This window comes from Amblyomma mixtum, chromosome 5 (genome assembly GCF_055824585.1).
Source record: "Amblyomma mixtum isolate Tamu chromosome 5, ASM5582458v1, whole genome shotgun sequence".
NCBI lineage: Eukaryota > Metazoa > Arthropoda > Arachnida > Ixodida > Ixodidae > Amblyomma > Amblyomma mixtum.
In genome coordinates this window covers 187,452,609-187,475,287 of record NC_143016.1, presented here as the reverse complement: position 1 = coordinate 187,475,287, position 22,679 = coordinate 187,452,609, and the positions used below count along the sequence as shown (strand labels likewise).

The 22,679-nt window shown below is 47.6% G+C and overlaps 1 protein-coding gene across 1 annotated transcript in view; it reads right to left on the bottom strand.

Moving 5' to 3' along the window:
* Positions 1 to 3,576: 3,576 nt before the first annotated feature.
* Positions 3,577 to 22,679, bottom strand: part of LOC149345156 (uncharacterized) — a 29,432-nt gene continuing 10,329 nt past the window's right edge. Inside the window, exon 2 of the mRNA XM_089546466.1 lies at positions 3,577 to 4,706. Within this exon, the coding sequence (XP_089402592.1) occupies positions 4,338 to 4,706 (369 nt within the window). The 3' untranslated portion in view covers positions 3,577 to 4,337. The remainder of the gene's footprint in view (positions 4,707 to 22,679) is intronic.

The following is a 22,679-nucleotide window of genomic DNA, read 5'->3' as shown; positions in this document are numbered from 1 at the left end:
GACGTTGACAGTGCAAAGAGCACTTGGTATGAGATCGAACTTGGGCGCCTGTGCATTGTTCTGCATAGTGCTCTCCTAGTTCTCATTTCTCAGAAGCAATTTCACATTCCAATTCAGAGGCGTTGTACATGCTCTGTGTACTGTCCTTTTTTGGTATTTGCTGCGAAACGATCTAACGGAGCCAATTACAATAGATATGGCTCGCACATCCTGATTAAAAATCTCCCAAGGAGAAAATGACGGCATGTTATTAGTAAAACGAGATTGCAGTGGCGAGCGCATACAAACGATAAATTCCTGGCCATCTACAAGCGATGAATACAACTTCTAAATTTCCCACTGCGGTCTAAATTTTGAAAGATCGTTTTCCCTGGGCCCAGCAGCCGCCATGCGACTTTCGAAGAATGAAACTGATTTAGTTCCGCATAAACAGACCTAGGGAAATGAGTGCGGATGAAGCATTAGTCTGGTCTCGGCGTGCGTGACAACGTTCCGGAATGTGTGCTAGTGAGCGAAAAGCACGGCGTGATGCTTGTGTATCAATCATCTTAAACATATAACAGGCATACTCCACTTTTGTCTTTGTGAGCATTAGGTGCGGCTCGATATCTCGGGTCATGCAAAAATAGTCTTCCATAAGCACGACATGCTGCTGGTAACATTAGAGTATGCTAACCATGTATTAAAGCAGATCGACATGCTCTGCTATATTATGAAATGCATATACATTGCTCAGTCGCCATAGCTTCCAGTAGAGCAGAAACTGGCAGCTTAATAACCGCCCTTCGCTCCTGATATTATAAGACAAGGCAGGATAAGGAATAACCTTTCGGGCAAAAACGGTCAAAAAGGCGATGACATCCAAAAAAAAAAACCTCACTGCCCTCTGTTCTCCTCCTCTCTCTCATTTTCCGGTTCTTGGACTGCTACAAAATCAAGACGCCTGCTGTGGAAAAGTCGGTGGAGTTGCACCTCCGAAGGTCACACAAATTCAGCGTTATGCATACCTACACTCCGAAGGTGGTCATGATCACCACAGATTTTACTTAGATTGGCATATGTCTGTCACGGGTCAATGAAGACGCCTGAAGACCACCTCCAGGCTCGAGGACTCTGGGAACGTGGAAACTTTCTCCGGTTCTGCGACCTTTGTCGTCATCGCCTCTCGTGTCAGAGGCGCACGGCGCGCTGCTCTCTTCAATAGCAGAGGGGATGTCAGTGGTAGGAACAAAGGAGCGGCCTGCAAAAAAGCTTCTCAGCACTGGCCGCTGTGGCGAGAATGTGCGCAGTGGTACCCTCAGGGTCATTTCGGTTGATGGCAGGGTCATTCGGATGACGTCGCACACTAAACACGAATAAGCCTATATTGAACTAAACTGGGAGCAAGCTGCCCTCTATCGCACTCCCTTTCAGGAGCAGGGCACACTGCCACAGTCCTGGTGCAGATTCAGGCCACTAAGTGCGCGGAATGCTTATTCTTTGCAAGAAAGGCATATTTACACCGTAAGTCGTAGTAACCTCATGCAGTTAGCAATGGCAGGCGGCTTTTAAAAGCGGCACTAGAGGTCATGAGGTTGACAAATAGAGGAGATTTAAACTTCGGTTAAAATGATCGTAGCTGCAAGAACTTCGCATATTTTGAAAAGGGAATTAGCTTCCGCTGCCAACCGTAAGTATTTCTGTTTTTGGTGATCGAAATCTACCCCAGAGCTTGGGCAGCATTCCCTGCCCTAAAAAAGGAAGTGCTTTATGAGATAGCTCACTCCTTTTTCACTCCTGTATGGGCTAATACATGTTTAGGATGCAGCCATGGCCCTTCCCATCGAGGCCGCGCCGCGCTGTCGTGCTCTGTTTCCTGAAGCTCTGGGGCAGCACATCGTTTCGCGCACACAACCGGTGCCCTCTCACTGTTGAAGTCGGCAACAGAGGCAGTTAGATCACCCGCTGCGTCAAGTACTTGTGTGACATCCATGATGTGCTCAATGGAGCCTTTGAGGTAATAATAAATAAAATAAAATAAACGGGTGTATCAATTAAAGGGTCAGTCTACTGAATTTTATCGACCATATTTTCTTTGCGGCAACCGATAGCTCTTTACTCAAATTACCGTTTAGCCAGCTGTGGTGCCAAGGAGTGCGGTAGAACATTTTAAAATAGAATTTATTAATGTGGGAACACATCTGTATGAGATGGTAGTCTCATCTAGCAACCATCTGGATTTCCACCGCGCGGCGACAAACATGGCGGCGCCCGTCGAAGCCGGACCTCTCGCTTCGGACTGAATTCTCGTTGTTGCTGCCTTTTTCAGTGCGTTCACTGGCCATAAATGAGGCGCCTGTCTTTCGCTTCGTCTCATCTCGCCTATAAGAAAACATATAAGAGATAAATTTGCTTTATTTTAATAATTAGAGTGACGATTCTGCCGCTCCTAGGCTTAAGTGGAGAGTCGGTTTGTTGACAGCAATGGTTCCCGTCCTGACGACCAGATGGCGCCACTATAGGCTGAGTTTATTTTTGCGTCTCTGCTAGCATACGCTGAAGTAAAAGTGGGAATGTGCCTGCGTTTTGCGTACGTGTAACTATAAATATTCATGTGATTTACAGAAAAAGCGAGCGGTACGCCTTCTACAGTTTACTAGAACAAAACGTACGTTTCTCTGACATTGGGGCATACAAATGGTACGTAGTATATTCACTTATGCTTCTACAAAAAAAGACTACCACTTTCTTGAACAAAATGAACGTTTGGGGTCGCCACCATGCTTTTTTACGCGACTTTTAACGCCGAAATAAAATATAAATTCCTGCCTAAACCGGGCGCAGACCCCTCGCTATTGATGTTATAGGGTGCCAACTACCAGAATATGCCATTATTTATACACTCATCTCGGTGAGTAGACTGACCCTTTAAGTCAGCGTATTTGAGTTTTTACATCTATACTTTGGGTTCCGCAATTCCTTCACCTGAGTACAAGTTGGCTGGAAACCTGTATCGATTATTATGGCTGCAGTTTAGAACGAGGCATGTTCTGCTCAGATGCCGCTTCGAGAAAAAATAAAAAAACAAGCTTACTTTTCTGGAAACGACGCAGTTCAAGCCACATGTACGGTATGTATCGAGGTCTTTGTCACACAACGAAGCTGCCGCACGGACTAATTTCGCGATCAGACGCGCAGCGTTATGAGGCGCACGTGGCATACACCTGCACACTTTCTCGCACGCTAGACAGTTGCAGGAGCAACTGCAATGAGTCCTTGACCTGCTTCTGGGTAGGTTTTTTTTTCCCTGTCACCATTCATGAATGCGGAGGCTTGGGATGCTGACACCTTACTTCAAATGTCCGTGCCACTTGACAGGACGTTGTGTAGAAGTGAATCTAAGTGGTTACGCCTTACATTTCCTACTTTCTAAAAATCCTAAATTGCAACGCGATTGTGTATCGCTTCGCTGCTGACTATCTGCCTACCTGAAAACATGAAAAGCATGTACAGCGTTGGCCTGCTGTTCTTACAAAGCAGGCAACGGGGTTTGTTACCTGGAATACCAGAAGCCCAGTCAACAAACACATTCGTTAATTCAGTTTGATTTCATTGTTCTTCACACACAATATATTTCACAATATACAATACGTCGTTCACAATAACTTTCGCGATTCCACAATATACACAGACGCACAAGTACGATTGTCTTCCGCGAGTAGCACATTTTATAACAGTAACCTTTCGAAGATTGCGCACGGCTGAGGTCAAAAGAAAGAGCTTCCAGGTCTGAAGGCACGAAGTACGAAGTGAATTGGCCTCTCCTTGTGACACTTGCGAGGTTCGATTCGCCGCACGACACGCGCGTGGTCACAGAGCGTAGCTGTGTGTTCACAGGTCGTTCCTGAATGACGGACGATGATGGAACATGCATGTTGGAATGAGTTTCAGTGCCGCATTCTGCTTTTTCTTCCTGTTATCTTCAGTAGTCACGGAAATCAGTCTTCACAGGCTTTGCCGCACTTTCTTAGTCGGCCGCACCAGGTGCGGAGCTGTTCTCAAAGACGGACCGACAGAATGGAGAAATTTTTGCCGAAGGATGACACGCATTAAGTTTTCAAAGATAATACATCGTTTTTCGTATAGACTGACTAAACTTCCACGTGTTTTCTTGCCTCAAGAATAGCAAGGTTCGCGGCTTTAGGCAATAGCTGGAATCTTCGGTGTTCTGTATCTCGCACGTCCTGATTTTGCTTAATTCGCCGTTTTTCGCTTATAGCAGCAGCTGTTTGCCAACATGGTGATGCCCCAATACTGGTTGCGCGAGCAGCAGGCACGGCAGTCCGGAGGACCTTCGCTCAGAGGTGTCGGTGCCAGCAGCCCTTGACGAGTGCCAGCAAGAAGCACGCCGCGGCCAGGCCGAGCAGCCCGGCGCCCACGAGCGTGGTGGGCACATCGTAGTAGCCGGCCAGGCTGCGCAGACGAGGCTCCAGCTTGAGCGAAAGCGCCAGCATGACTCCTCCGCCGGCCAGAAAGAAGGCACCGAGGGCCAGGAACACGCACGACCAGCCGACCATGCGGTCCCGAGGCGCGTAACCGTCTTCGGAGAGGACCTTGAGCAGCCCCGGGTCGTCACCGCGCTGCTCCTCCTGCAGGTGGCGGCAGTCCAGAACCACCTCTGGCACGGTCCCCGCTTTGACCATGGTTATCTCGTCCCTGGACGCCCTCTGAAAAAAACAAAAAAAAACAGCGGTGGCAGGCGTCTAGCACCAATCGGCCAAGCATTTTATTTCATCAAGTGCTGCATTAAGTGCTGAGATCATAGGCAGCCCAGAGAGAAAATATTTACCCTTTCTTTTTTTTTTTTTGCTGTCAGAATTCCGTGCGGAAAATTGTTAAGGTGGATTCTTCCGCCTGTTTTATATGTGCCTGACGCCACGGGCTGCTTGGTCAGTTTGCGCCAGGGGTTCGTCTACCTGATTATTGCTGCATTTTTCAATCATATTGACATCATATCCCATTGCACTTTCTTTTGCCGTCAGCAATTATTGTCAGCGGGAAGATCGGGACGTGCTGTCACATTCCTCCTGCCCTTTTCTCCCCTGGCCTTCTACCAGTCAGTACTGCGTTGGCCACTTCGTGCCTTGTCGGCCGTTGCATTCAAGTAACGTCATTATGTTCTGTCAATAAGGCCACAGCTCTAAAAATACAACTGCATAACTTTTTTGTGTATGCTTTTTGCGGTTTCTCTCGCCGAGGCAGAAGCAGATATTGCAGCGAAATGAACATTTTCGGAGTACAAAAACCCAACAAAAATTTTTGCGTGTATTTTTTAAGCTCGAACGTTAGCGTTATTATTGTCTTCCTGCCTCGATAAGATGATAATACAATACTCGACGAGATCAGTTAACCTAGGTTGGTTTTTACGATGAAACAAGCAAGATCGGGGTGCCACTGAAAAAACCAAAAATAGAGAAAACCGTTTAATTTAGGAACACAAAAGACGAGCCCAGCAGATCTGAATTGCGCCTGGCTGGTCAAGTCTAACACTGCGTCTTGCTGGAACCTGGTTCCCAACCCCTGACAAAATAAAGAGCACAGATGCTTCAGACATCATCTTTATGCAGGGCCCATTGTTGCCGGCTGTTCTGTGTTCTTCGACCACTTAGGCTTCTTTAACGTGCGCTGGAATCGCACGCTATACAGGCTTCTGTACTTCGCCTCCATCAAAATACGACCTCCTAGGCCGCGATCGAACCTACGTCTTGCTCGTCAGCAGCCGAGCGCCATAACCAGTCACCCACCGCATCATCATCATCATCAGCCTTACTACGCCCACTGCAGAGCAAAAGCCTCTCGCATGCCCCTCCAATTAACCCTGCCCTATGAAAATTGCGGCCACCGTATCACCGCAAACTTCTCAATCTCATCTTTCCACCGAACTTTCTGCCGCCCCCAGCTACGCTTGCCTTCTCTTGGAATCCATTCCGTTACCCGTAAGGACCAGCGGTTATCTTGCCTTCGCATTACATGCTCTGCTCAAGCCCATTTCTTCCTTTTGATTTCGACTAGGATGTCATTAAGCCGCGTTTGTTCCCTCACCCACTCGCCCGCTACCGATCTCTTAACGTTGCACCTATCGTTTTTCTTTTCATAGCTCGCTGTGCTGTCCTTAACTGAGCTGAACCCTCTTAGTTAGCCTCCGCGTTTCTCCCCCATAGGTGAGTACTGGTAAAATACAGCTGTTGCATACTTTTCTCTTGAGGTATATTGGCAAACTGCCATTGATGATCTGAGAGAACCTGCCATATGCGCTCCACCCCATGCTTATTCTTCTAGTTATTTCCTCTCATGATCCAGATCAGCGGTCACTACCTGCCTTAATTAGACATATTCTCTTACTACTTCCAGCACCTCGTTACCAATTGCGAACTGCTGTTTCCTTGCTAGACTGTTGAATATTACTTTGGTTTTCTGCATGTTAATTTTTAGCCGCACTGTTCTGCTCTGCCTATCTATTTCATTGATCCTGTTTTCCATTTCATGTCCTGAGTGACTTGGTAACTGAGTGTCTTACGCGAATCGCAGATTACTTAGGTATTCTCCGTTAACTTTTATTCCCAACTGTTCCCATTTCAGGCCCCGGAATACCTCCTGAAAGCAGGCGGCGAGTTGCATTGGCGAGATGGTGTCTCCCTGCGTGACACCTTTCCTTATTGTAATTTTGTTGGTGACATTATGGAGGACTATGGCAGCTATGCAATCGTTACAAATATCTTCCAGTATTTTCACATAACACTCTTCTACACCTTGATTCGGCCATGCCTGTATGACAGCTGAGGTTTCCACTGAGTCAAATGCTTTCTCGTAATCAATGAAGGCTATATATAGGATTTGGTTATATTCTGCGCGTTTCTCTATCACCTGATTGATAGCGTGAATATGGTATATTGTCCAGTATCCTTTACGAAAGCCTGCCTGATCATTTGGTTGATTGAAGTTTAAGGTTGTCCTTACTCTGTCAGTGATTAGCTAGTGAATACCTTGTAGGCAATGGACAGTAACCTATATTTTAAGTAGATTTTATCAAGCAGAACAAAGCAGTCCAGTTCTCCGGGCGCTAGACAAAGTTGCAAAGAGCAGATTGATCTCATCTGCCTTATTCAAAATGACTGTACGACCTAAGTGTCTGAGAGGAATGAAGTGGCTCGGAGAAAACGATAAGCTTTGTAGCCCACCCAGGCCAGGATAAGCGCCCGTCGCTGTAAAAGCAGAATTGTCATGCGGGGAACCATCTCATTGCCTCCTCAAACCGTGGAGCATCGGCACAGCTAAGGTCAAATGCAACTCGAGAAGGAATCCGCAAACGCTCCTCGCAGGAGACCCCCCTCCACACAACGGCGGCAACCTCTCTCGACGCCTTGAACTAGCCAGCCACCCGCGATGAAGGCTACCAGGTACAAGGCGGGTTAGCTACGACGTCATGACAGGAGGCCGACGCCATTGGTCGGCAGTTCGTTTTTGAGGTGCACTTGCGGCCTCGTTCTTGAATCGCGCACTATTTAAAGCTCGGCATGGTAGAAGTAGCATGCTTAATTAAATAGTTCGCGGCCACTCCTCGTGTCTCTGAAATGGGACCAGCGGTCAATGTCTCGTCGGCACCAGAAACATGTTGTGCCATCAGTTTTTACAGCAACGTTGCAGCCACGTTTTACTCTTAGTGGCCAAACTCACTGAGCTGCCGGCATTGGGCCAATGTTCGCTGCAAGTATTAAGCTTGTAATAACTTAGCAGGCTCATATTTAACTATACTGTAACCAACGACTGCGACATACCTTAACTGAAAGTAGTGCCTATACGCAGAACTAAGAATTCCTTGTGATAGAACCCTGCATTGACAGGATGTTCTGTCATGTTTGATTCTTGAAACAATGCATCCCCAGGTACCCACGCCACGTGTTTTATTACAGTAGTTCCTGTTTACACCTATATTAAAACGACTATAGAACAAAAAAGATGAATCTTCCGACGCGCCAGGATAACTATGCGTCAGGAAAGATGGATCCCTTAAAGTCATGTGGCAGGTGAACACGAACGTGTGTAATCCATCGCCAAGCATGCTTTCAGTTGAACTCTGCGTTTTTTTTCTAGAATTCAGCCAGCCCCATAAAATTACGGAATGACATTACTAGAACATTGAGCCAGAAAAGAGGTAATTGATCTGAAATCTGGTGGAGATGTTTGTTTCAAGGCACTGTTGTTGTGTTGGTCGGGATAGCGGTTTCTCAACGTCATTTTGCATCATTGTCACACACTTCCGAGCTTACTGTTCGAAGTCTTCCAGCGTTGGTGCCGATTTTTCGACTGGATTGTAACGAGCGAATTCCTTCATAACATCAATCTCTGTTATTGGTGTCAAGGTTGCACCAACTCAGATTTTCTTAGAAACAGTTATATTTACTCTTCAAATGTATACTAATGTTTCTTCACAACCATTGGAATCGCGTGCTGTGCAGGATGACTAGAAGGTCACAAATCAAGTAATCCGCCTCGTTCAAACAATTTCATTAGTCAGCGTGCAACGCGAATGTTTGCTGCGCGTCATTTACTTTTGCGATGTAGAGTTTTGAATAACCATAAACTTATTAGCTTCTGGTTGAATGCCTTGCGCGAAGTGCACATGTTCTGTTTTGCAAGCGACTTATTTTATGCTATGATCGGTCAGCTATTATCGACTGCACATTCATTCACTTCGCTGAGACGTTCTACACTATGTGCCACAGGTGTCTCAAGCGGAGGGCACTCGAATTTGATCTTAACGTCATTAAATAGATTGAATGTTTTCGGTAAATAATCGTATTGAGTTCGTAACCGTAAACGATTGCAATTCTCCTGCATGCCCTGTGACCTCTGCCGTTCCTCAAGAATTCCTCTAGGAACCGCTACCTTTCCTCATTTGCTTGAAAAATTTTCTTCACGTTTAAAGCTTTGTCGATGACTGTGACAGTTATCGCAAAATCAGGACTGCCGTTCCTCGTTCAGCTGCCATTTCTGAGTGCGACGTAATCATAGAGACTGAATGTGACCCTTTCGATGGCACCTAGCTGCGAATAAGGGGTCGTTCTATTTCGTCCATGACCATAAGGCGGAACGGTGAAGGCGTAGTGACGTCGTGCAATGTTCTCACATTTCACCAAACACGTCTTGTGGAATCCGTAAATGCAGCATCCATTTTCGGTCAAATGGGACCTCGCCTCCCGAACCCTCGAATGTGTATCAAGCGCGAAACATTTATACGGGCAAAGTACACGAGCACGTCCAAGCAACCTTGCACTGCGAGGTACACGACCATCGGATGGAAAACGAACGCCCCGCTAATGTAACAAGATACCGTGAGGGCCCGGTAGTTAAGGCCCAGAATATGAAGATTCAAATATAGGTGCCACCAGCTTCAATCCAAAACAAACATACGCGAAGACCTAGCATTGCGTGCCGTTGAAGCAGAGGAAAACAAAAGCCGAAGGAGAAACGCAGGCCTTCACAAGGAACCTCGAGGAGGACTCATTTCGGTATAGTTGCACAGTTAGCTGAAAATCGCGATATTTATTTTATTTATTTAGCTGCCGCGGTGGCTCAGTGATTATGGCGCTCGGCTGCTGACCCGAAAGACGCGCTATCGATCCCGGTCGTGGTGCTCCAATATCGATGGAGGCAAAATTTTAGAGGCCCGTGTACTGTGCGATGAAAGTGCACGTTGAAGAACCTCATGTCATTTCCGGAGCCCTTCACTACGGTGTCCCTCATAACCTGAGTCGCTTTGGGACGTTGAACCCCCATTACCCGTTTTGTTTGTTTACTTTCACACACTTAAGCTTGCTGATGTTCTGGCAGCATTTTCTTTTTTTAGCCTTTTGGTGTTGAACTGAACTCACATATCAAATGACCAACACATTCTCTTCTAAATGTGCGCATGAAACATGGCTGGCCAGGGCTTGCAGCGGAACAATGTTCGGGACGCACGGCGAATGTGCGACTCGAGCAACGTCAGCAATGAAAGCTCTTCGACCTGCTCTGCATTTGTAATGTTCGCCTTTTTTCTTGTTTCACAAGTAGGTGCTAAACATATTCCTGCGATATGAAAATATCCGTTTTCGCCAGAGCGCAATCGAAAAAGCACATAGGAAACGCAGACAGAATCAAAAGTCGAGTGACTGAAGCCGAGCATTGGCTTCGCTGTTTTCGAAATCGTGCTGGATTCCAATCCTGTCTGTGATAGAAACTCACTAGCGCACATTAACAAGTAAACTGGTTTGGGTCCTTCGGATACGAGGTCTGTTAGAAAAGTATCCGACTTTATTTTTTTTTTGCGAACACCTGCTGGATATGAGACAAGCGCGCTTGCATCAGGTGACCTTGAACCTTCATGCGCATGCATGAATTTTTTCCCGCCTGCCGATAGCGTCAGTCGCTGGGAAGCAGCGTTTGAGTGAGGCAGTGTGCAGTGCTCTCGTCGGTTTTTTATTGCAAGGAAAATGGCGGAGTGAAAGGAGCAGCGCTACTGCAACAAATTTTGCCATAAACTTGGCGACAGCCGAGTGGAAACCATTCGAAATATTCAGACGGCTTTCGGTGAAGATGCTATGAGCAGCACACAGTTTAAGCAGTGTTACAATTGTTTTAAAGATGGCCGCACATCGGTGGAGAACGAGCCACGCTCCAATCGGCCATCAACATGCCAAAATGACCAGGTCATTGCCGAACTGAACGCTATGGTGATGCGGGACTGTCGCGTGACTATCCGAGAAATTGAGGAAGAGGTGGACATGAGCAATTTCTCCGCACATTCCATTATCACCGAAGATTTGGCCATGGAGAGAGTTGCGGCGAAATTCATGCCGAAGCTGCTCACGGTGGAGCAAAAGCAGCTTCGTGTTGAAGTCTCACAGGACATGCTGGATTCCGCAAACAGTGACCCCGACTTCATCAACATCATAATCACTAGTGACGAGTCTTGGGTGTACAGGTACGACCCGGAAACCAGATCCCAGTCGTCAGAGTGGAAACATTCCACGTCACCAAGACTTAAGAAGGCCCGCCAATTGCGCAGCAATGCGAAAGTGATGCTGACTGCTTTCTTTGACACCCTTTGTGTGGCAGACCACGAGTACGCACTCTACAGGGTCAAACAATGACCAAAGAGTACTACAGGGATGTCCTCCGTTGCCTACGTGATGCTGTGCGGCGCAAGAACCCGGAGCTGAGGTCAACAGGAAATTGGCGCACCCATCGCGCCAATGCACATTCCTCGCACTCGAATCAGATTTTTTGGCGAAAAACCAGACTCCTGTAGTTCAACAGACTCCTTACTGTCCTGATATGGCCCCTGCGATTTCTGGCTGGTTCCCAAAATCAAAAGGCCATTGAAAGGAGCGCGATTTCAGACAAGGAAGAACATTATGGCTGCAACGACAGCTGAGCTAAACTCCATTCCGAAAAGGGCCTTTTCGGAATACTTCCCACAATGGCAACACCGCTGGGAGAAGTGTGTGGAGTCCCAAGTAGACTACTTTAAAGATGACTAGGTTTGCAACGCTCCAGTTATGCAAGTTTTTTTTTCAACGGCCAAAGGTCGGATACTTTTCTAACAGACCTCGTATACTGGACTGCTGGACATTCTTGCTTTCGTTTACTTTTGTTTTTTTTTTGTTCTTTTGTCGCCAGTTACATTTGGTAAGGAGATGAACATCGCACGAGAGAAGCAGCAGCCATGGTCTGGTTTTAAACCGTGTTTGAATAAAACTATACACGCCAAGCACTCTGGCGCGCATTTCGGAACCGAACTCGTTGTTTAAACAGGCCGCAAGCTACGCAAGCAGAGAGAGTCTCAAGGCGGCAAGTCAAACATCAGCAACATTGACGACCTTGACGGGTGATGACTGGCCGCGCCATTGACCGCGCCGACCAACAGCCACGTGTTGGGAACCTACGCGCACAGCATGTGCTGAAAACAAACAGAGCCGTCAGTAGCGTTCACCGAATGCGACTGACCCCATTTCGACAATAACATGGCCAACAGCTGCATCCGCGACGACAGACAAGCTTCAGGTGCACTGTCGTCGCTCTCTCTGTGCGACAGCTGTTCGCGTGTCTGTGGTTAGACAGAAAGAAAAAACTGACGCCGTATTTACAGCAACGTGACGAAAAATTCAGCTACAGTTGGGGCACACCTAGAGTGGAGGGAGGTCGGGAGATGGAAACGCCTCTTGCAGCGCATAGTGGCAAGCCGATGCCAATGCCGTGAGGTCGTGCATGGCGGAACCGCACATACACAATCGATCACGGAACAACTGTAAACAAGGGAGCTGTCCCGGATCTGATTGGAACAAGCCTGCGTGGCTTCTTCGGACTTTGCTTGCCTTCGACCTCTTTTTGCATCGGCCTGTGCAGTGGCCACTGCAACGTAGGGTATTGACGCTCGTGCCTGTTGGCTTCTCATTTGGAGTTCGAGAGGCAGAGCGGTCTCCCCTATTTCTGCCCCGGTCTCTAGCCCGTCGCAACGCCTGTGGGGCATCAGAGTCTTATATCGCGGATTTTCCCGTCATATCTAAGAAAGCAAACGCTAAGCAGCCAGCCGGCTCACCTGCCCCATACAAGGCTTTTAGGAATGTCCATGTCCTTCACTGTGCTTCTTTTTCCTTAAGCATGAAATGCTTGCGGGGCTAAAAGGAAGTACAGCCCCCGTCAAAAGTTAGCAAACCCCCCAAGGGGTTTGCTTACGGGGCCTGCAGCGTGCCTAGCTATACATCCTAAGAGACCGTAATCTCTCGAACCATAAATGGTCTGGAGTCCCCAATCCTGCCAAGCTTTGGACTGCTAGCTGTGCTAAGGAGCCGCGCTGAAAAGTTTAGGAGCAAACCCCTTGGGCTGTATACTTTTGACGGGGACTGTACCATTCTGGCCTTCGCGGAGAGTTTCATTTCTCACTAACCAACTACAGCGCTACACAGCTCTTTGCAGTCCGGCACCGACCGTCAGCAGTGAAGGTGGAAGCACGCACTGTGGCATTCCACCAGGGAATCGAACCGCGGCCTGCAAGATACACGATGAAAAAGACGCTATTGCTTCGAGCAAGATACTTGGACACTGGCAGTTTTTATCCTTCAGAACATCTGAAGCCCCCATTCCGTCTTGCTCAAAGATCCCTTCAGCCGTGAACGGGCATCGCGACCGGAGAAGAGCGACTCACCTAGCGATGCCTCATCGCCACGCAGCGGCACAGCGAATCGTCAGTCAGGCTCGTGCGTTGGCCATCGAGCGAACGGGGAAGGCGGATGGAAGCGAAGATCGTCCGATAGCGCCGTCGCATCGCGGAACTAGTCGCGCTGACATCAGCGAAACGTAGCTGTTGCAGCCTCACCTTGTGTGGACGTTAGCAGATGACTTCGGATTGAACCAAGCGCTCTTGGCAATGTCAGCGTAACTTTCGCAATGAACAAACATAACCGGCTGCGCTGACAGTGCGTATATGTGGGCGCTCATATTCCACAGAAAACGCATTGAGCTCGGCCCCTCTTAGACGTGGTAAAAGAGGAGTGCTAATAAAAAAAAGGAGGGTAAACCAGCTCCTTCGCTCGCGGTTACGCTTTTCCTGAGCATTCTTTTAGACCAACGGATATGTGCTCTATGAAAGCGACTGCTCTCCATGAGCGCACAAGGAGAGACGGGTACTTTTCTGTTTGCGCTTAGAGGCTGATTCGATGCTATTGCACTGTTATTCCTCAGGACTGAGTTACCGAAACCTGATAAAGTGCTGGATTGTGCAGGTTGATGCAGAGTTTTAATTTGCCGAAACGCCACCAAGGGGAAATAGGTCCTAATAAAAGCAAGCACAAACGTATGTGGCTGCTCTATTTGTTATCACTATTTTCACTAACTGAGCACATAAGACACGATAGCGCTACATCAGAAAAAGATCACAACTGTTGGCGATTTCGCTGTCACATTTTGCGTCCGTAACAAAGATCATTCCTTCGTATAACTTAAGCACTTTGAAATTCTTTCACATAGGACGTGAGCTGCTTGAGCATGGATTCCGTTGGCCCATATTCGCCTCTCGCGCAGTGCCGCATCATTGTCTCGCCCCGCCTTTCCTGTGAGTGCCCAGTACACAGAGCTAAGCTTTGTTCTAATTAAACTACTCCTTCAAGGGTCGCAGATATCTCAAGCGCCTTCGTAGGCGGACGCCCAAACAACGGAAAGCCCTCGCCTGCTCGCAGTTCGTCACCTCAAACATCATGGACACCGGAATTGAAGAACACTCGCTCTGTTTCTGAAAATAAAACTACTCCAGAACCTCAGTTCCCCCTATCAGACGATTTTTTCGTTAATACAAACATAGTTGTAAAAGAGACTTTCTCCGGGAATTTTCATGTCATTCAAGTCTCATAGGCAGCGTATGAGGCGCTGTAGAGCAAACTCTTCATAAAAGAGCCGAGGACGGTAGCTCAGGAAAAACCTGCGGAAGTCTTCTGTGATGCTGTGCAGAAGTAGCGCGAAAAATAGAACAGGGAGAAAGAAAAGGAAAGGACAGAGAAGATATTAACCAGCACTTCTCCCAGTTGTTTATTGACAAGGCCAGAGCACGCCTAACAACCGAGTTCCGGACAAAAGAACTTGAGTCTGGAATTCTTGCGTGGTAGGTTTATAAAAAAATTTTCTGGCACACGACACTAATTTTATCGCATGTTTTCATTTTTGTAGAGATGCTTTAGAAACTACAATGCATGGATCATCGCGTGGTATTCGCCTACGACCGCTCAATAATTTGTAATTGAATTTCTTCACCAAAATTAGGTGTTTATACTCCTTTAAAATCAGCTTACAGTTTATTGCTCTTATCACTTCTTCGTCGCACTTCCCGGCTATCTCTCTTCCAAAAAAAATTTAATAGCTCCATGCGCACCGCACATTACATTGTTCCCACAACACGAATATAACTTCGCACCAGTGATCAGCTTTCAAGCACTGCCATTTTTTTCAATTTGTTTTTTCCCCGAACAGCTGCAGACTGGAACGGCCTTCTAAGCGATATTGCTGTAGTCATCTGCTCATCAAAATCATTGCAAGTGCTAAAAAATATGTACTTTAATAACAATGTGACAAAATACTTCCCACATCTTATGTTACACGCCTTCGCCTGAAGGTTTTAAGATAATAAAATGAAATGATATGAAATGCTGTTTCGGTATCGGTTTCATCAACCGAACGATGGCTGTGACGTGCAGTTGAACTTTAAGTCACGTAATCCAAAAAAAAAATAACTTCAATATAAAGGTTGATACGTGATTAAAACTCACTCCAGCACTTAAACCGGCCTGCTGCGTGAGCTAGAATTACAACAAACGACGTATCAACAGTTATGGCCTGACCCAAAGTTCAACTGCACGTCAGAGCCATCGTGCGGTTGACGAAACGGGAAGAGTGTGAAGAAAAAATTAAATTATAAACTATTTAGCGGCTGTAGGCGAATGCCAAGTGGTGCTGCATGTCGATCATTGTCTAAGCCATCGTTTGAAAGACGAAAACACAAAATCAAAAATGTTTTTCCTGCAGTCCTTGCAACTAACTCCCCCTCCACCAAAGGTGGTTCATTTTTCTAAAGATGTGTTATCTGCAAGGAGCTCAAACGCAGCTCAGAGACTTCCAGTGCCACTTCCTGTGCCGGCGTAAGTTGCTGGTTATGACTGACCCATACAAAAAAGTTTTAGACAGTATGTAGAGTGTCTGTAGACTTCTGTCTATAAAGATTGTCTATAGACTAAAGTTTATAGGCAACACAAATGCCATGGACAGTCTACAGACAATCTATGGATTTATGGTCATAGACTTTTAGTAGACTTTTGTCCGTAGACAGTCTATACACTATGAATAGACAACAAACGATATCTATAGGAAGTCAATAGAGTCAATAAGAAGTCTTTAGACTGTCTATATACCACTTTTGTAAGGGGAGAATTGCCTGGTAAAAAGCACACGATCAGCGCTGACCGCTGAGCGACAGCCATGCACCACGCCTCCGGCACGTGCATGTGGGGGATCCGGGTCGAGCGACAGAGCGGGCAGAGCAGCGGTTGAGCGCATGGGTTCCAGTCTGGAGCGAGAGCCTGTTTGTCATTAATGCTGTGCTGTGGGTGCGGCGGCAGACAGCGAGGCAGGCGAAACATCGCGCAGGTGGCTCGCAGAGTGAAAGACCGCGACAGAAGACGGCAACAGTTACACGCCAGCTGCGGCAGCGAAGACTCGCTGGATCCCGAACGAAACTTTTTCAGACAGTCTCAGGACTGTTCATGGACTTCAGTCTATGAAGATTATAAATTCTCTGCAGACAAGTCTTTTAGACAGTATACAGAAAATCGTAGATTTATGGTCATACACTTTTGGTCCACCGGCCGCGGTGGCTCAGTGGTTACGGCGCTCGGCTGCTGATTCGAAGGACACGGGTTCGATCCCGGCCGCGGCTGTTGAATTTCTATGAAGGCAAAATTCCAGAGGCCCGTTTACTGTGCGATGTCAGTGCACGTTAAAGAACCACAGGTGGTCGAAATTTCCGGAGCCCTTCACTACGGCGTCCCTCATAGCCTGAATTGCTTTGGGGCATTAAACCCCAATAAAACCAATAAACCAAACTTTGAGTCCACTTTTTTGTAGAAAGTATATTAACTATGAATAGACAAAATCTACAGGAAGTCAGAGTCTAAAGTAGTCTATAGAAAGCCTATGGACCATTTATTAAAAGGACTGCACATAACTCTGTCCATTCCACGATGCCGCAACAGCGAGGGTAAATGTATGCTTGACATAGAGAAAAGCAGCACAGAGTTGCCTGTTACTGTCAGGTCGTAAGTTCTGAGCAGTACTTAGGTTCGAAATTATAAAGAATGCAGTAGATTTAAAGCATCAAAAGTACTTATTAGCGAGGGCTCCGTGCATAAATGCGTAAATTAGTCGTTATGGAACAAATCTACAAACACTCGACAACTGGCCGGAAAACTACTGCGCAATATGATTCCCTTATTTCGATACTTCCTCACACTGGTCATGAAACTTGTGCCAAGCTCACTAAGCTGGGCATTACCGCAAGTACTGTCAATTCGCGATTGTTGTCGCTTGCCCTTTGACTTTTTCTGGTCCGCCACGCGCTCCCATCCCCACCTCAGAAGCTGACAAAAATTGATCAATACCATCAGCGGTTTCTCTTATCACAACACAGTTATCACAACACAGTTTTCATGTTCTTGCGTTTGAACTCTTCCACTCCGAAGCTTACGCACAAAACCTTACTCTAACTAGCATCTCACTAACTACCACATTGTTAAGCTTCGAATTAAGCAAACCCCACACGCACATCACCACCTCATGTACACCCGCCAGGTCAACGTGCCTACATGGCCCAGTCGGTCATGCCTGGCTGGCTAGCCGAGGCTCGTGGGTTCGAATCCGGACTGTAGTGGTGGTAATTTTTAACATGTAAAATCAATTACTTTATTCACGTAATTAATTTGACAAAAGCTCCGGCCTGGAATTCATATAACAAGTCCTCTTTTCAATTCCTTTCATTCCAGACATACACGCGTGGGTTTATTGGCACAACAACGCCACCGGTACGACGCCTACTTTTCCGCTGAACGCTGTAACGTTAAAAATTTCACTGGACAACGTAAGGGCCCTGTTGTGCAGAAAATACGGCGTCGTCAGCCGCATGAGCGAAGACTCCGGATTGGTCGAAAAGCTGGCTACGTCCGACGTGGAGCAGCGGATTTCAAAACTGATTAAAACATTACAAAACTGGCGATTAGAGAGTCGCAACATAACTCAACCGTCATTATTACATACAAGTATATAAAGGTAATGAACTCCGCTGAAAACAAAATTGGAGCAATTAGTCGGGAATCAAACACCTGCTTTTTGATATGTATCAGCAGCGCGAACACCACACAGGAAGAAGAAGGAGAAGAAGGGCCCTGATAGACACCGATAGACACGGTGTGGTGGCCTTCCAAAATGAGTGTGGCGTTTCTGCGGATGGCTTCATTGAATTGCTATGCGCTTACCTAAAATCAACAGTGGCAGAGTGGAACGGTTCGAGATTCATACAAAAGCAAGGCATATGTATAGGGTCATGCATCGCCCCCATTTTGAGCGACCTTTTCCTCGCTATGCATGACAGATCCTTGAAGGACAAGCTTGAGTCTTCAAGCGTTCTAAAAATTTTCCGGTACGTCGATGACTTCCTGGTCCTCTTAGATTGCGACACTGAAGCCTTTAAAACAGAAGCAACTCAAGTCCTCCACATTTTTTCTAATACTATATCACCTCTTGAAGTTACTCATGAATTCCCAGAACAAAACGCGATGCGGTTTCTAGAGTTAAAGTTGTTTTTCGGAGAGAACCATGTGTGCTGGTTATTTGAACCAAGAGCCAATAAGCCCATCCTACCCTACGATTCAGCCCATTCAAAACTTGTAAAAAGGAACATAGTGAAGTCAACTTTTAAGAACGCACTCACAAAATCGTGTCACCACAGGTTACAGGACAGTTTTTCGAGCCAAGTGCTGAGGCTGAAGCAATCAGGATACCCGCAATCTCTCCTTTCGTCTGTTGCAAAAAAAGTCCTGATAAGTATGAAGCATGAATGTGAAGCCCCGGATGATACGCGACAGCGGAACAAAAGGGTCGCCGTTCCGCCATACCTGCACCAAATCTCGCATAATCTGAAGAAAATTGGCAGAAAAGCAGGCGTAGACGTAGTCTTTTCAGCCCCTCTGCGCCTGTCAAGCCTGTGCAACAAAGTTAATAAAAAGAAAAAGAATAGTGGCTGTGCAACCAGGCACCGAGATCCTTTTGTACCTTGTGCGGAGGGTGTTGTATACTCTATACCTTTAGCTTGCGGTAAGGCGTACATAGGCCAAACAGGAAGATGCTTAAACGAAAGGTTAATGGAACATAGGAACGATCTAACTGGGGCGCCGTTGAGGAACCTGCCCGCCCATTGCAGCGTATGTGACAGCCAAAAGAAGTGCATTCCTCATTTTAAGAAAGCAACCGTCTTAAAGAAACATAAAAACCAATTAACACGCGAAATCATTGAAGCTACCTACATCTCAGGGCTCAAAGAAGGTTGCGTAAGCACCCCTTCCATCTCATTATCTGAAAAAGAAATCACCTTTCTCTCTGGTTTTACCTGATTTTACCTGGTTTTTAGGGGCACCCTGCATTTTAGTTCTAGCCGTGTTAATTGTTGGCGCTCATCCCTTCGCATCGCTTACGTTGTTACCGTGTCTCGCCTTCTCATGTTTTTTTTTCTTTGTTTCTTTTAGCAAAATTCGCGCCCTCAACCCTGTTTTTCCATTTTTTTCATTTGCGCACACTCAACCCTGTTTTTACCTTTTTACCGTGTTCTTGCCTTCTCATGGTTTTAGCAAAATTCGCGCCCTCAACCCTGTTTTTCCATTTTTCCATTCGCGCACACTCAGCCCTGTTTTTACATTGTCTTGTTTTTTCCGCATGTCATTCGTGCTTTTCATGGAAGTCTTTGAATAGTGTGATAGTAGTTATCATTTTGATGCCCTGGACATCGTGTTGGTCCCAATTCGATAGAACGCCTTGATTACCCCCTGGTGGGATTTTACCTGGTATGTGTATAAAAGTGCGGGTTCAATTTTTGCTCAAATAAAAGTTGGAAGTTCAGCGCTCTTTACCTTCTTCTCCTTCTTCTTCCTGTGTGGTGTTCGCGCTGCTGATACATATGGATCGCAACCAACTAGCCCGACAGATGGTGTTATTCAACTGCTTTTTGAGTTGCGAGTCACGCACGCTACGCAGACACGCTCGTTTAAAGCGGGGCTTTGTATGTACAGGGCCATCTACTCTCAGTGCGCACACACGAGCGCGTAGCCGGTCTTCTTAGAGGGCCACTGCATGCGACACAGCCACTCATCGCAGCAAAATGGCCCAGCAGAAGAAGGATCCGGCCATGGTGCTTCGCCTCATCTGCCACTTCGCTTCTATGCACGGCCGTGTCGGACGCATGCAGTAGCCCTCCAAGGAGAACGGCTATGCGCTAGCATGTTCACACTAAGAGTGGACTACACTGTACGTCGTGTGTGCTTTCACATAATGATTGCGATTGTGAAAGAGGAAACAGTGCCCGTCTCTGCGTGAACAAGAAGAACCATTGACGGGACCATTTAAAGGGTCCCTGAAAGGGGTGTCTGAGGTTGGCAAACAAATACTTGCATTATGTAGAGCGTAGGCCACTGAACGTTCATGCCGCGTACAATACATCAAAGGCGAGTAGATAATTTACAATACATTTTCAAAAACTACCTCTCCCGAGCCTCGCGGCGACCAGCGGCGGTGAACTTCCGCCCGAATCCGTACTCATTACGTCAGTTTGTACTCTTTACGTCACAAGTGCTGGGCTATGATTGGTTCGCGGTGCCAACGTGAAATCACGCATTTAACAAACTAGAAGCTCTAGATACTTCACACTCTTACTCTTTTCGGAAACATTTCGCATTTCAGCAAGCAGAGTTGTCGTTTATATGCATGTTTACGCAGTTATTGTGTGTTCGGTGTCAGAAATTAGTACTGCACTTCCGGTTTACAATGTTTTCGTCTGCTCGTGCCGCTTGTGTCACTCCGCCGGCGCCGCCGTCGAACCGAATCGAGAATCGAGGTGCGATTTGGAGTCACCGCACTACTGATTTCTGTCGCGACCTCCGTCGCATGCGCAATCAAAATGGACCGGCAGTGCTGTGTCGTTGGTTGCAAAGCCAGGGTTCGGCAAGATGTTGCCCTTCGGCACTGTCTGCCGAAAGATGGAAGTGAGCGAGCCGTCGTCGTCGTCAGGATTCAGCGCTCGATTTCTGAACGGCGTGTCCTTAAAAGCTGGGCCGACGCGCTGCACCGATCGTCGCTTGCGAACTGCCGCCCCACTACAAGCAGGGAGACACGGAGCGGTGAGCATCGCTGCGCCGCCCTACCCAAGCTCCGCTCACAACCGGTGTCGCACTTCGCCGCCGTGCAGCAATGCCTGAGCGCTGCTTGGGATGGTGTACAAATATCACAAGGAAAGATCGCCTTGTTATCAGAAATACTTCTCGAGCAGCGACAAAGCACGCCTGCTTATGTTGCGAGCTTTCGGCAACGGCACCGCTCGCGGGCGCTCAGGGCGACGAGCTCTGCTGCTGCCTGGCTGCCGTGGTCGTCGCTAGGCCTATTGCCTCTTTGGCATCGAAGCTGCAGCGGGCGGCGCTTCGGAAGTCGCCTGAGCTATAATACAAGGCTTACTCTACACATCGCTTTGCAGTCAACAGCATCATCATCTCACAATAAAATAATAGTATGGTCACTTTCCGCGACTCCTTCTGCAGCGAAGCGAGCGGGCACCAGGCGAGCCGGACCCCACGTCGGGTCAGCAGCAGCTGCGAGACGGTTGTGGCAAGAAATTTGCTCGTATCACAGTCGTTACCTTTACCAGCAGCTCAGTATTGGTCAGCGATCCTCAAAAATGACACATTTTTCACATTTCTTATCCCAGGGTTTATTATTTACGTCAAGAACACACTTTAGCTCGTTTTTATGTCGCCGGCAGACGGGATCCAGGCTGGCCGGCCGGCCGGCATGCTCGGCGTACATCACGTTCGCACAAGAAAATGCAGAACAGCCATGATACCAGCGAGGATGCTTCCTAGATTCGAGCAACGAAAATATGTCTGTGCAAAAGTGGATCTTTCGGCAACGACACCGCCTGCGGCAACGCCGCGCGACGAACTGCGCGCTGGTCCCAGGCTGCCCTAGTCGTCGCTAGGCCTATCTGGTATCGCATTGAAACCGCAGCTGACGGCGCTTCGGAAGTTGCCTGCGCTATAATAAAAGGCCTACTATTCACATCGCTTTACTGCGAACTCGTCCCATAATAAAAGATATGTTCGATTTCCACGATGCCTTCAGCAACGGAGCTAGCAGACGGTAGGCGAACCGCACCAAGTAGCAGCAGCACCAAATCGGCTATTGGATGAAATTTGCTTGTATCGCAGTCATCACTTTTACCAGCAACTCGGTATTGGCCAACGATCGTCAGAAATTATGCATTTTTGACATGCATCTATCCAAGGGCTTGCTATGGACGAGAACAAACAATACTAGCGCGTTTTTCAGTCGCCGGTGGCCGGCATCAAGGCTGGCAGGCCGGTCCGGCGTGGCTCGGCCCCGAGCGCGCTGTACGGCATCATGACGCTGCCGCTCTCCGCACTCGTATTGGCTCCCGCTTCCCGTCGTTGCGTTTTCCGCGCGCGGCTTGTCGTAGACATCCAGCAGGTTGGACGCAGGCGACGAGCTGCGATCGGTTGTTACGACGTCGTTCACAACGGCGCGCCGCAGCGAATCGCACACACTTTTCGCACATGTGTCCCCGCCTTAAGGCTGAAATCCCATTTCGGCACTCATCGGCAAAAGTCGTTCCTTCAGCTCGGGGTCTATAGTACGAGAGAAGCCGCAGCGACGGTTGCGAGACACAGGTGAACACAGCAGACAGCGGGAAAGCGAGCGAGCGAGCGATCGAGCGAAAGAGCGCGTCAACCGGAAGTAAACAAACCGATCTCGTCGATGACGTATTTGTGGGCGGAGCATGGTCCCGG